The sequence below is a fragment of the Myotis brandtii genome, unplaced genomic scaffold (genome assembly GCF_000412655.1).
Source record: "Myotis brandtii unplaced genomic scaffold, ASM41265v1 scaffold1675, whole genome shotgun sequence".
NCBI classification, from domain to species: domain Eukaryota; kingdom Metazoa; phylum Chordata; class Mammalia; order Chiroptera; family Vespertilionidae; genus Myotis; species Myotis brandtii.
Window position 1 is genome coordinate 186,620 of NW_005356150.1, and position 12,175 is coordinate 198,794.

At 47.3% G+C, this 12,175-nt stretch overlaps 1 protein-coding gene across 9 annotated transcripts in view; it reads right to left on the minus strand.

Annotated features, from left to right (window-relative positions):
• Nucleotides 1-5,600: 5,600 nt before the first annotated feature.
• FAM13A (family with sequence similarity 13, member A) overlaps nucleotides 5,601-12,175 on the minus strand; it is a 261,528-nt gene continuing 254,953 nt past the window's right edge. For 8 of the 9 annotated variants that reach the window (XM_005862766.2, XM_014536858.1, XM_005862769.2 and 5 more), the window contains 2 exons: nucleotides 12,030-12,131; nucleotides 6,725-9,865 (listed from right to left, as the gene is read on the minus strand). In XM_005862766.2, coding sequence (XP_005862828.1) covers nucleotides 9,739-9,865; nucleotides 12,030-12,131 — 229 coding nt within the window. In that variant the 3' untranslated portion in view covers nucleotides 6,725-9,738. Of the gene's footprint in view, nucleotides 6,314-6,724; nucleotides 9,866-12,029; nucleotides 12,132-12,175 lie in introns of those variants that run through there. The other variant, XM_005862767.2, reaches the window with a different exon arrangement.

Consider the following 12,175-nt stretch of genomic DNA (forward strand, 5'->3'; position numbering starts at 1 on the left):
ACTTTTAAAATGGAACCAATCAGATTTTAAACCAGTTGTTAAGTCTCTAAAATATGTAAGAAGATGATACCTATGTTACCTTTGGTATCTTAACTGTGTTAGTAGCCCAGGCTGCTTGAGTTATGAGTTCCACTTTGGGACTGTCTTCATTTCTAAGCGATGTCTTTGTGGAGTGTTGAAAGGAGCCACTGGCTGCTCCCCGTGCAGCCTTCTCTCAGGGCGCAGGGTCTCACAGAGCCGAGGAGGAGCTTGTCATAAGGAGGGAGAGAGTAGGCCGTGTATCTTCAGGAAAGATGGAAATTCTCCCGTGGATTAGGTGGAGGAGTTCTCCAGATGGAAGTGACATAGAAGCGACCAGGTCTTTGGTAAAGAGGGGTTAGTTAACGTCATGAGGGCAGAGCCTTGTGAAAGGCGTGGCAAATGTTGGTCTCGGACTACAAGCCTCTGCTTTGGGATGCTAACCCAGGCTGGCTCAAACGTAGGTAGGGGTGTGTGCCTGCACCTGAGTCAGGTGTGGGCTGGTGTTTCCATCTGGGCTGCCATGTGCCTGTGCAGTGAGACCAGGATATGCAACTGAATAGGGACTGGAGGAGGTGTCCACCCCATTGTGGGCAGACTCTTTGGACCTGCATTAGTAACAGCCTGTCCCCCAGAGGAGCTAACCCAGGCTTTGGTGCCATATTTCCTTCTGTACGTAATGGAGCGTGTCCTCCTGAGGTCTGGGTAGCCAGTGCAGAGAAAATTAGTTCAGATGTCACTTTTTTTTTTTTCTTCGTTCAAGTGTGGCTGGATGCACAGCTGTGTGCACAATCACACGGTCTCGGAAGCTGATTTTCCAGGGCCTAATCCCAGGGGAGCTGGATGCAATCTATGCTAGTTATTGATTCAGATCCCACTGGTGTTGAGCTTCCTGAGAAATGTAAGAATTAAAACACATACACACTACTCAGATGGAGGCGAACACTAACAGACTGGCCTTTCCCAGCCACCTTCTTTAGGATTAGAAGGAAAAGAAAGCCAAATGACAGCTCCGGCAATAACCCCATTCCCCACGGGGTCATCAGAGGCCAGAGCTCTTGCGGGCAAAGGTCAACAGCAAGTGCCAACTAGGTACTGGCCCATGGTCCCAGCAGGACAGCCTGACATTGCCAAAGGCTTCTTGTTGTTAAAAACGGGTTTCCTGACCTTTCGTGCCTGGGCACCCGCACAGCTCAGATATTTGTGCAGCAGGCTCAAGGACTCTCAAGTTCAAGTCACTGGCAGAGGGGAGAGGAGACCTGGAATTTCAGAATTTCCAAGGAAGGGGGCAGGGCCTCATTCAAGGAGACTAAAGTCATTTGAACCTGAAGCTTGCCCAGTTGCTGGCCTAAGCAGTGATACCTTCAGTCCCTGCCACCCCCCCAACCCTGGTGGGGGGGGGGGGCGGCTGACGAAGGACCCCAGGTACTCTCCCAGTCTCAGCCTTGCCCACAGACTTGATGTGATTTTGCATGCTAATTAGGAGCTTTGCAAAACCAGAGCAACTCCCCTCCCTAGGGTAAGCCTTGTTTTCAGTTGCTTCAAAATATACCGAGACAGAAATTTCAGGACACCAAGTGACCCAGAAATCAGTTCAAAGGTTTTTCTGTTCCCTCACTCCCCAGAAGTCAGGCATTCCCACAGGGCCTCAACTGCGGGTGCTGATAGCTCATTCTTTTTTTTTTTTTTTTTTTAATATATTTTATTGATTTTTTACAGAGAGGAAGGGAGAGGGATAGAGAGTTACAAACATCGATGAGAAACATCGATCAGCTGCCTCCTGCACACTCCCCACTGGGGATGTGCCCGCAACCAAGGTACATGCCCTTGACTGGAATCGAACCTGGGACCCTTGAGTCTGAAGGCCAACGCTCTATCCACTGAGCCAAACCGGTTAGGGCAATAACTCATTCTTGTTACAGGTGCGAGCAGATCTGGACCTCCCACGATGTTTTTGGGGAGACGCTGACTTAAAGGAGTTTGCCCTGCTCTGTGAGGGAAGGAACACAGTAAGCAGAGGTCTTTCTGAGAAAGCTACACACAGGTTTTGATGCAACGATGAATATTAACAGTCACAATTTCATTACCCACCCCCCACTCCCTGGAGAGAATGGGTCAGTGTTCTCATAAAACTTTGCTTACCCTGTTAGCACTAATTTGTAAAGGGTGTCCCAAAATTCACGCAAGATTTGAATTTTATGCCATTTGTGCTGTAAAGTGTTGCCAACGAAAAAAAAGATAGCGTGACAGCTGACAGTTCAGGGTTATTAAAAATGGAACACTACACAAAAGAACAATGCGTTTTCATTGTTGAGCAATATTTTAAAAATAATGAAGGTTTGGCAGCTACAGTTCGCAATTTTCGTGCAAAATATGGTCGGAATAGTGATTTAACTTCATCAACTGTGAAGAGATTAATTTAAAAATTTAGGGAGACTGGATCAAGTAGTGATCTTAAACACTCTGGCCGTCCTTCAACAAGTCGTTCAACACAAAACATTGAAGCAGTTCGTGAGAGTGTTGCTGAGAGTCCAGGGACATCAATTCGGCACCGTGGTCAAGAATTGGACATTTTGAGAAGCTCTCTACAGCGTATTCTCACAAAAGATTTGCATCTTCATGCTTACAAAGTTCAATTGACTCAAGAACTGAAGCCTACTGACCACGCACAGCAAATAGAGTTCGTTGAATGGATTATGGAACAACAAGTGGATGCTGATTTTTTGAACAAAATCATCTTCAGCGATGAGGCTCATTTTCATCTTGATGGCTTGGTTAATCGACAAAATTGTCGCATTTGGGGTTCAGAAAATCCACGAGTGATTGTTGAGTAACAAATGCATCCATAACGTGTCACTGTTTGGTGTGGATTTTGGGCTGGAGGCATCATCGGAACATTCTTCTTCAAAAATGCGGCTGCTCAGGCAATAACAGTTAATGGTGCTCACTATAGCGACATGATAATCCAGTTTCCTATTCCATACATAACCCTATACTGTATACTTTATGAATCAATAAAAAATTTACGATTTTAAATTATAAACATGTGTTTTTCTATCAAAATTACTTCTTGCGTGAATTTTGGGACACCCTTTACTTAAAATGTTGGAGGTGCATTCTGACTTACACAAAGAACTGAAAGGTGATGGTGAGGGAAAACTTCCTTTTCTGCAGTCGTTCCACATGTCTTGTTGGACTTGGGTATAGAAAGAATCTTTGTCTGGAAGCTGATGCTAACTGACTACCATCATTTATTGATTTATTCTGTGCTCACTTTATGTTCATCCAAGTAATAACCCCAGAAGGTAGGTACTATGATTGCTTCCATTTTTCAGATAAACAGAGAGTTAAGAGAGAGGAAGTAAGGTACGCAGGTAGTAGAACTTAGCCATCTGAGTGCAGCCTGGACCTTAAGCATCACCAGTATTTGGCCTCTGTTGGTGCTGTGTGGGCTTCTGGTAATTTAGGATTGTGAATTGGAGAAGCTCATTCCCACAAATACCCAGGATTCAGTCTGCACTGTCTACTGGGAGTGAGGTCCTGGAAGCCTGCGAGCTGCCCAGCCCCAAGGGCCACTGCACCATAAGGCCATTCACTGCTATTTGCTACCAGAGAGGAATATATCCTTCACTCTCTCCCTTCCCTCCCTCCCTTTGTCTAATCTTGTCTAGTAATTTAAAAATTTTTTTTAAAAGTAGCAATTACCAAACTATCAGAATGTCTTACCAGGCAGCATGCAGTGCTGTTGAATGGCTTTTGAGAAATTAAATGAAAATGTAAACAAAATATTTTGATTTTCAAAATGCATAGTCAGATGGAATGATACACATGGGCCCCACTGAGACACAGAGGGCTGAGTGGTCAGAGACTCAGTTCTGGGGGCTTCACTGAGGGTTTCACTTTGGGCTGCGTGGCCCATGGCAGGTGCCGCACAACATGGTGCCACCCCAGCGTATCAGCCTTGTTGCTGGCAAGGAAACGTGAGAACCAAGCTGTCAACAACCCTGGCTTCCGCCAAACCCCATTTCTCGGCCTGCCAGCCAGGATTCTAAAAATGCATTGGGGAGTTTTGGCTTCTGGCTTTTGCTGAATATGAAATTCTACCGTGCATATATAGCCTTGTTAAGCTGACCCTGCTTAGGGATAACTGATATATTTTGTCTGACAAGATTCAGCATCCATTAGAAGTGGTTATCATGAGCCCCTTGAAAGTAATGAAAGGCACTGCCTCTTCCCCCGCACGCGCAGGTCCCCGCTCTGAAACTCCCACTCAGGGAGTCCACAGTCACAGACTATTAGGATTAGCGGCAAAGCATGAGCTGGGGGCTTCGGGGATCCCCGGCTTTGTCCTGGGCTGTGGGAGCCTGTGAGGACCCACAGGAGCAGTATCGAAGACGATCTATGAAAACGGAGGGTCGTGAAATGGTGGCTGCCACTTCTGCCTACATTTCATTACTTTGGACCCAGTATTTTCAAGAGTGAAATTTCTCAGATTTGGCAGGACGGCCTTAAGCTTCGCCATCATTGGCACCCCAGAGTCTCTGTACTCCAGTCAGGTATCAGTGTGAATCCTGGTGGCAGTTAGAACAAGTTCCTCAGTCCAACCCTTTCAAAACATATAACATTTACTTTCGTCAGATACAGCATATGTAACGTGTGCAGTTAAAGGAACACCTGCAGGCCTGACCGCCACGGAGGCGCCGGGCCTCAGTGGTCAGGCGGGCCCGGAGCTTCAGCTGGCCTGTGACAGGTGACGCAAAGGGTGGATGACGTGCTCACGCCTCACAACTGAAATGTGCCTTTTCTCCCGAGCGAGTGGTCTGGTGGCCTCATAGCTCCAGAGCAGTAAATGGCTAATGATTCGCCCCTGATGGTCAAACAGACTATGCACAAAGCACTTGCTTGCATATGTGCATAACCATGGACACAGACAACAGGGTGCCGAAGGCCTGGGGTGGGGGGTGAGCTAGAAGGGGGTCAATGGGGAAAGGAGGGGGACGCATACAATACTTTCAATAATAAGGATTTGAAAAACAAACAATAGACTGTGCAAATGTACTTACACTTTCCCCCCCTCACTGCCTCTGTTTCTGCACCTCTTCAGCCCCTTCCATGAAATTTTTTTCCAAATATATTTTTATTGATTTCAGAGAGGAAGGGAGAGGGAGAGAAACATTAATGATGAGAGAGAATCATCGATCCGCTGCCTCCTGCACGTCCCCGACTGGGAATTGAGCCCTCAACCCAGGCATATGCCCTTGACTGGAATCAAACTGGGGACCCTTCGGTCGTAGGCTGACACTCTATCCACTGAGCCAAACCAGCCAGGGCCCATGAATTCTTTTAAAGGCAGCTGAGCAGATGGCACACACCCATTTCCTTCCCTACGGCTACAGGCATGCCCAGCCTGTACCCAGTCGGCCTCACCATTTGGTGCCCTCGCAGGAGACAGAACAAAGACTCCTCGGGAGGTTTCTGAGGAGCTCACGGGAGCAGCTCGACTCCTCCCCGAAGGGACAGGCCAGACCCCACAGGCAGGCCGTGCGCCACGTCCCCGAGGCTGTCAAAAATGTCAGAACGTGCACAGTTCAAAATATTTTATTTCAGTTCATACAAAATACAGTCGTGTACAAAAGCGTACAGAACATTTTCATCCAGCTTACGTTTTTAAAAAGGACAATTCCAATTTCTAATGCTTTCTGCTTACATTGTTCCGGGCCCATTTCATTACTAACATTGTATCGGCTCCTGGAGATTTTCGTGACTGGAGAGGCGCTTTCAGAGGGAGAACTGGATCTGCCAAAACGGTGTCCCGAGCCGCGCACATGACCGCGACTGGCCGGATTCCAGGCAAAATGAGATTCTCTGGAGACCTAACTGCGGCTTCATGGCAACACGAAGTTGTGGGTGTACAGAGTTCACTTTACATCCCCATCTGTGAAAACCTGCGCGGTCTCGGTCTGCCCACACACACCTGTTGTGCGGGACCCTGGGGAAGAACGCGGGTGTCCGCAGGGCACAGCCTCCACTCGGGAAAGTGACGGGTGACACGGGGCAGGCAGGGACAGCACTCCCGTTCGGAGCGGGCCGCGCGGCCACCCCGTGAAGAAGGGCCAGGACGCACAACTTGACAAAATACACTCTTCAGTACATTTGAGGGGTAAGTGGGGGAACAAGGCCGGCAGGGATGGGAAGCATGTTCTGGGTTTCGGGAAATACCTGGGCTTCAGAGGAAACACTGCCTCAACATGTTAGTACAGCTTTGCCCCTCCCTGTTGACTTAGCCAAACGGATCCTGAAAAAGAACAGGAAGGAAGTGCCTATTGATCTTGGTGCGGAAGCCACCACCCCCACCTGGGAAGAAGGGAGCGGGGAGGGGGAATGGGGAGGACCCAGGAGACAGAGTGTTAGGGAGACCCCTATTGGAGGCAAATGGAATTTAGACTACAACCTTCTCACAGAGCAGTTCAGAATTTACGGCACTCAGGTATTTATATAGCATCAAAAGTAGGAAGGCGTAACGAAAAATGGCATCTTCATTATCAGATTAAGAAGCACTAAAAAATTTAGCAACAAACTTTAAAATTGGATTTTCCTTGTAAATCTGTGATCAGTTCTAGCTATTGGGCCCAATTCTGCCTACTGAGAACTAGGCAGCCCCAGAAAGAACCAAAGTAATTGGCACTGGGGCCACCCTTTGATTCTGATAAAAAAAACTTAATATTGCAGACGCACTTGCCACAGGCTCTCCGCACTGGGCCGTGTGGCACAGAATGAGGCAAAGCAAAAACCACACCCAGGTTACAGAGAGCTGGGACGCCGCTGGTCCCTGCCCGGGCCACACTGATCCCGAGTGCCACCTGCTAACCGAAGGGAAGAAATCTAATCTGATTTGATTTCATGGAAATTTCCCCTGAATCGGAGATCACAGACCGGGCCGGCTTTCTTCTATCAGCTCAAGAAGACTCCGGCTGTCTCGAAAACGCCTAAGCAGGCCCTTCAGACTAAACCTTGCACATACATGACTGACAAGTGCAATCTGAACTAAACGATCCGAAGATGAAACGCAGTCATGATACCGCACTTCCCGTAAACATCTATTTCAGTGTTTACTCCAGACTAAGCCCAGTAAAAGCAAATGCTTGTGGAAATTACAAGCCTCTTCTATCTCTGATTCTTACAAACGCACAATCAAGTTTATTCATGCTTCACCTTTACTCACTGTGAATAAGTAGCCCTTGACATTTGTTTTGTGGGCACTAGTAGTAAGCACACACATTCCCAAGACAGCAAAGGAAAAACATAGCCCGGAGTGAAGCCAATTAAGATGCTGCCTCCAGGGCCTTGAGACCCTGGGCTGCAGAACTGGTTGCTGTGGAAACAATTTTCGCCTCAGCATTACTGGCAGTGGGAACCTACTAACGGGTCTGCAGATAGGATCTAGTGTAAATAGGTCTCCCCCCGCCCCCTTAATTCTGGGTGCCATTCCACAAAGGATATAGATGATTAGAATTTTCAAAGGAAAACACGACATTCCCTACACAATTTATTGTACTGTAACTTGGTGGTGTCTTTTATTGAATCATACAAATTTGAATGGGGTTTCCTGAATAAATCTTTTACATAACTTACCTTTGGCAGAAACAATAGATTTCGAAACATTTACAAACTTCTCATTTATATAACTTTTCCTCTTTATAAATTCCTTTGCACGTTAGTATTTTCAAAACAATAGTCTTAAACAGATGTGCTTTAACACTCAGCTGGTCATGATGTGATTTACATCGTAGCTTATTTAAGAGAACAATTATTTACAAGGGGCAGACGAGGCATGTATTTCTTTTAAAAATACAATTTTTGGTCATGTGAATGATTCATTTTCTGATTTCAAAAATAGAAAACATCCTAAAGTGCGTCATTTTATTTATAATATAACTCCTTGAAATTATAGCAATCTGCAATGTAAACAGTAGAGCAGAGAATACCAAACTATATTTTCATTTGCCTTTACATTTACAAGGTTAGGTACCGTCTTTAAGTGTGTGGATGAGACCAGGGCGCTTCGGACACATTGCTCACGCTCCTACAGAAACATACTTAGGAGCAAACTCAGAGGCGTTCTTTCTCACCCACTCTCAGCTCAAACCCCCTCACTTTAGCGAGGGGGAATGCTGCTGTAAACCCAATCTGACCAGTTTCTCAAGAACCCGTTTTCTGAAACTGACAAATGGTCAATAGAGTTTTATGTTTTCTTTTTAAAAACACACACACAAAATGGCACAACACAGAGGTGGGGGTCCCGTGGTCCTGTTCAACCTGCAACATTGTCTTCAAAAGGCAGAGCTGCCGGAGCGCCCCCTCCCGGCAACCAGCGGCTGCGGCTGTGTGCGGACCCCTGCCCGGCCTCACAGCGCACAGGGCGGACCCAGGGCGGACAGAACCAGAACCCACTTTCTCTTGTGCGGACAGAAAAGCGTAAAAAGTAACAACAAATCACGAGGTGATGTCAGCACACTGAAGAGATGAATGATTTGGTGTCTGAAATTCCCTGGTCCCTCCATAATGTCTAATATAGACAGCTTTGTGACATAGTCTTTGAAAAAAATTATAATCGTAATCGGCTACACATCATTTGTTCTCTTTATACATGATCTTGAAATAGTGTGATTTAGATTCTGCCTTGGGCTGCGATCCAAGGGCTACATTTACCCCTGAGGGAGGGGATTTTAGTGCAGGTTTACTTAAAAAACAACAAACAACAACTGGTAAGCACTCAGGTGGCTGAGAACACGGGTGCTCTCGCTCTCACTCTCTCTCACGATCCTCATGCACTTCGGCTAAGAATGAAACAAGGCCCTTTCCATGTGGCTAATGCCCACACGAAACCGAGCCCCACAAGGGAGCCCCATACAACATGCTGGCCTCGCTTTGTCTCTGATGCTCAAATCCCAAGACTGGTGAGTGCAGTCAATGTTCAGGAAAGGCCTCTCTAGGCTCGTCACCCTGTTACCGGATTTAAAAATCGGCGTCAGCGTAGCTCCTGCTATCCTCCCTCTGTCCTCTGCGGTGACCCAGGCCCGCAGGGATCACGGTTCCGGGGCAGCTGAGGACGTCTCAAAGCACATGGTCAGGGATGTCTGCGCTGCCTCTCTGGGCAGACGCAGCTTCCATCGCCCTGAGAGCTGACGAGAACAATTCACACGCTTGGGAAGGCGCCGCTCTGTGGACAGGTCACAGGATTGGCCGAGGCAGCAAAGAGGGCTCCAGTGCACGTTCCCCATTTACGGGGTCCAGAGAGCACAGGGAGCTGCCTAGCAAGTTTGCTCCACGAAGGCCTGAGCTGCGTTTCATCCCAGTTAGATTGCATTCTGCTCTCCATGGAAGCAGAGTGCACATTCTCTGTGGATGAGGTGCCTCCATGTAGTGATTCATCACCGCTAGTGTCAGAAAGGCTCCCGCGAGTGTCCGAGTGCCATGAACGCAGGGACCCTGACTTTCCCTTACAGGATTCCCAAGTCAGGACCAGCGCGGCCTCCTCCCAGCAGGTGGTTTCTAAGGCCGGCGATGGAAACGAGCCGCTCCCAAGGCCTGGAGGCAGAAGGGCTCCATGCTTTGCAGGTCCAGCTCTGAGGCTGCCTTCCAGTGTCTGCAGAGCTGCTCTTCACCGGGGAGGCAGGGTCACCGCGCACGCCAGCCCCTCTGCTCGAGCGGGGCTGCCCCTCACATGGACTTGGAATCAGCGTCTCTCTTGCTGATGAGCACCTCCAAGAGCCTTAGTTTCGCCTTGATGTGCTTATATTCGCTGTACTCTTCAGCCATAGGAGTGCGGTCTTCCTTCTGGACATTTCTAACGGAAACAAATGACAGGGGGCTGAGGATCATTGGCCGTCTCCTGGATGATGCTGTTCAGCAGGCGCGTTATCAGCGGAAACGTGCAGCTTATCAACCCTTAGCATCAGTGTGGCCAAGCGCCACTGGGGGTCAAGCCTGGAGCTGGGCTTAGACAAGCAGTGAAGGACAAGGATCTGGCATTTTGTAGGATGACACGAAGGACTAAGAAATGGAGAAATGTCCTCTTTCTGCTGCTGGTATGTATGCATTCACATTAAGAGTCTCCCTACACTGAAATCCTTTATTTCTACTTAATGCTTTCTCACTTTTACATATTTCATCTAATAAACCATTACATTTCTAGTTAGCAATTGGTACATCCATAATTTATGTGTTTTTTAACTAATTATTATAGTATTAGTCTTAGAATTCAACAACTGAGTCATATACTACTAATAAGCCCTTACCGATCACGAGTAATTCTACATGCATTCTCTTACACGCACAGTATCCATGGAGAGCGTGTTTACACAGGTCAGGCCCTGTGCTGAGTGGCTCTGTCTCCGGGGTGTAACATAACCCTCAGGACGGAAGCTGCGGGCCTGTCACCCACACTGCACACGGGCTGAGCGCAGGCCGAGAAGCCAGTCCCGCTGCAAAGCCACAGCTCCCATCACCGGGCGGTGCCGTCCGCTTCTCATTTCACCTTGAAATGCACAGGTCAGATGTTCAAACACCAGGCTTCCTTTTCTTTTTATTAAAGAACATGGGAAAGGCAATAGCGTGGACCTTATTTTTACGTTGTTCAATGAACGAAAAATAAACGTATTTATTGCTGGCCTGCCTTGTTCAGGGAAAGGATTCTAGATGGCTTCCTGGCACAGGGTAGTGAAGGAACAGGGTGGTGGGCAGAGCCCCGGCCGGGCCCTCCGAGGGGCTTTGATCACCTCAGACACAAAATGAAGAACCAGATTTTACGATGTCGGAAGTCCCCTAGAGTTCTAACCTTCTATGATGATTATGAGTTCCCATCAATTATACTTTCTGATTACTTGTGAAGTCTATACAATTATATATAGTTAGTGCCTCATGTATAGGATACCTGCACATAATGTGACTATAATTATATGGGAAAAAAAGGAAACAGACAAACCAAAAATGTGCCTAGAAAGAAGACTGGAAAGAAACACATCAGAACATTAATCCTGGCTTGTCTTTGGGTATTAGTATTACTTCGGAGGTGATTTCTTTTATCTGCTCACCTCTATTTTCTAAATACCCTGCAACACACGGAGGGAGAAAAGCAAATATTTAGGTATAAAATTTATAAATCTCGAGAAAGTCATTAGAGGACAAATCCAAATCAGAGACCCTAAACATAAGTGTATGCAGTGACTGAAATAAGCCGGAAAACAACACATTCTACATGCCAAAGTTCATTTTTATGGTCCTTTCATTTCCCAACACTTTTGAGAAGTACGAAAGGGGACTGACTTAATGAGAAACTCTATCTACACTGTTCAGATAATTGGATGAAAATAAAATCAATTCCAAATGATAAAACTTAACTCCAGTGCAAGAGACGCAAATCCATTCATTCCCTGCTCTGCCCCTGCCTCCCGCTGGGGCCCGAGCCAGACATGCTGTGTGCAGTCACTGCAAAGGGAAGACGATGCTCAGCACAGCGTTACCTAAGGATTCCATTGGCCTTAAACTCGCTGGAGAAAAGCACCCTGTCAGTCAGGCGGGTGTACTGCCTCTGGTATATTTTTCATCCAAATGTTACTTTTAAAATGTACTTTAAAAACAGCAAGATTTAAAGTCCTCAGTTCCCTATTTCTCCTTCTAGTTTCTTCAGACAAAAACAAGCCAGTGCTGTCGACTGGAAATGTAGCTTCAAGCTGCTCGTTTTAGATTATGATGTGATGTGACAGGTTTGTTTTATAAATGCTGGTTCAGTCTGCATGGGTGTTGGACACTCCCCAAGAAGCACCCTTAAGGACCATGCGAACCTCATCGCCTCCCAATCGACCTTGAAAGGGGCCCTGGGCACAAACCCCGGGACTGGGTTACAGGGAGATGGATGCAGAGGGCCCCTGCCTCGGAGGCATCCCACAGCCCTGCCAGGAAAGGAAAAGGAAGTGTGTGCAGGGGATGGGGGAGGGGAACACATGCACTACCTTCCATTTTGTCTGAAGAAATTGTCCTCAAATTCGCGAAGTTTCTTTCGAATCCTCTTCTTTTCTTCTCTCATTTCCTGAAGGTGTTCCAAGAGTTCTGGCCTAAGGGGGGGGCGGGGGGGGGGGAAGGGAAGAAAATTGAGTTA